General features: G+C 39.7%; 1 protein-coding gene across 1 annotated transcript; it reads left to right on the forward strand.

Annotated features, from left to right (window-relative positions):
* Window positions 1-3: 3 nt before the first annotated feature.
* Window positions 4-712, forward strand: LOC147380729 (glycosyltransferase BC10-like; the record flags this gene model as incomplete). Its single annotated transcript, XM_086431330.1, has 1 exon — window positions 4-712. A coding segment is annotated over one exon (522 nt), but the record flags the coding sequence as incomplete, so codon positions are not given.
* Between the last annotated feature and the right edge of the window lie 274 nt (window positions 713-986).

Genomic DNA, 986 nt, shown 5'->3' on the forward strand with positions numbered 1-986 from the left:
TTCACCACAGTCTACAACTACCTCATCAATTCCAACCAAAGCTTCTTAGGCTCATTCGATGACCCAAGGAAGGTGGGCCGTGGCCGATACAACAAACAAATGTGGCCCATAATAACTATATCGGACTGGCGCAAAGGGTCACAATGGTTCGAGGTCCACCGCAAGCTTGCCTTGGAAATAATATCGGACAGCAAATATTTCCCAGTCTTTCAAGATTATTGCAAACCTCCATGTTACATGGACGAACATTATTTTCCGACGCTTATTAACATGATCTCCCCTGAGCTGAATTCGAATAGGAGCGTTACATGGGTTGATTGGTCAAGGGGTGGTCCACACCCTAGGAAATTTGGATGGGTTGATATTACTGATGAGTTTCTGAATAATATACGATATGGCTCTAATTGTACATATAATGGCAATGCTACCACCACAATATGTTTTCTTTTCGCTAGGAAATTTTTACCCAACACTCTAGAGCAACTATTGCGGATAGCTCCATTGTTGTTGGGTTTTAATCCTTAGAATCGATTTTAGCCTTTTGTTTATTTATTTTTTTATAATCTCAAGTCGAAGAATTCCGTGTGGTTGTGTGTATCTCCTTGTAATTAATATGATTCATTCATGATTTCAGAGGGGCATATTCCCTACATAACACACGCACACTCGTTCACATTGAGTTGGCTCAACGGACACCCCTAAGTTTCTATGAAGAAAATAGATTGTAATTTGTGAGTTGGTGGTTTGGGACCTCGGGTTGGCATGATTGCATATAGAAAATGGGTACAAAAAGATTTTTCTTGGAAATTGTGATTTTCAGGCGTTTGATTGAACATTTTGGCTAGAAAACGAATTCCAGATAAAGCGATTCTTCTCCTTTGTAGGAAAATGTTTTCGCACCCCCATCCCTGGGAGAATGACTTTCCCAACTTCAAATTTTATTCTCTTATTATTACCGACATTCTCACCCCTAAAGGAAAAAAATC

Source organism: Akebia trifoliata, unplaced genomic scaffold, assembly GCF_017979445.1.
Source record: "Akebia trifoliata isolate Shusen 1 unplaced genomic scaffold, ASM1797944v1 Contig01046, whole genome shotgun sequence".
Taxonomy (NCBI): domain Eukaryota; kingdom Viridiplantae; phylum Streptophyta; class Magnoliopsida; order Ranunculales; family Lardizabalaceae; genus Akebia; species Akebia trifoliata.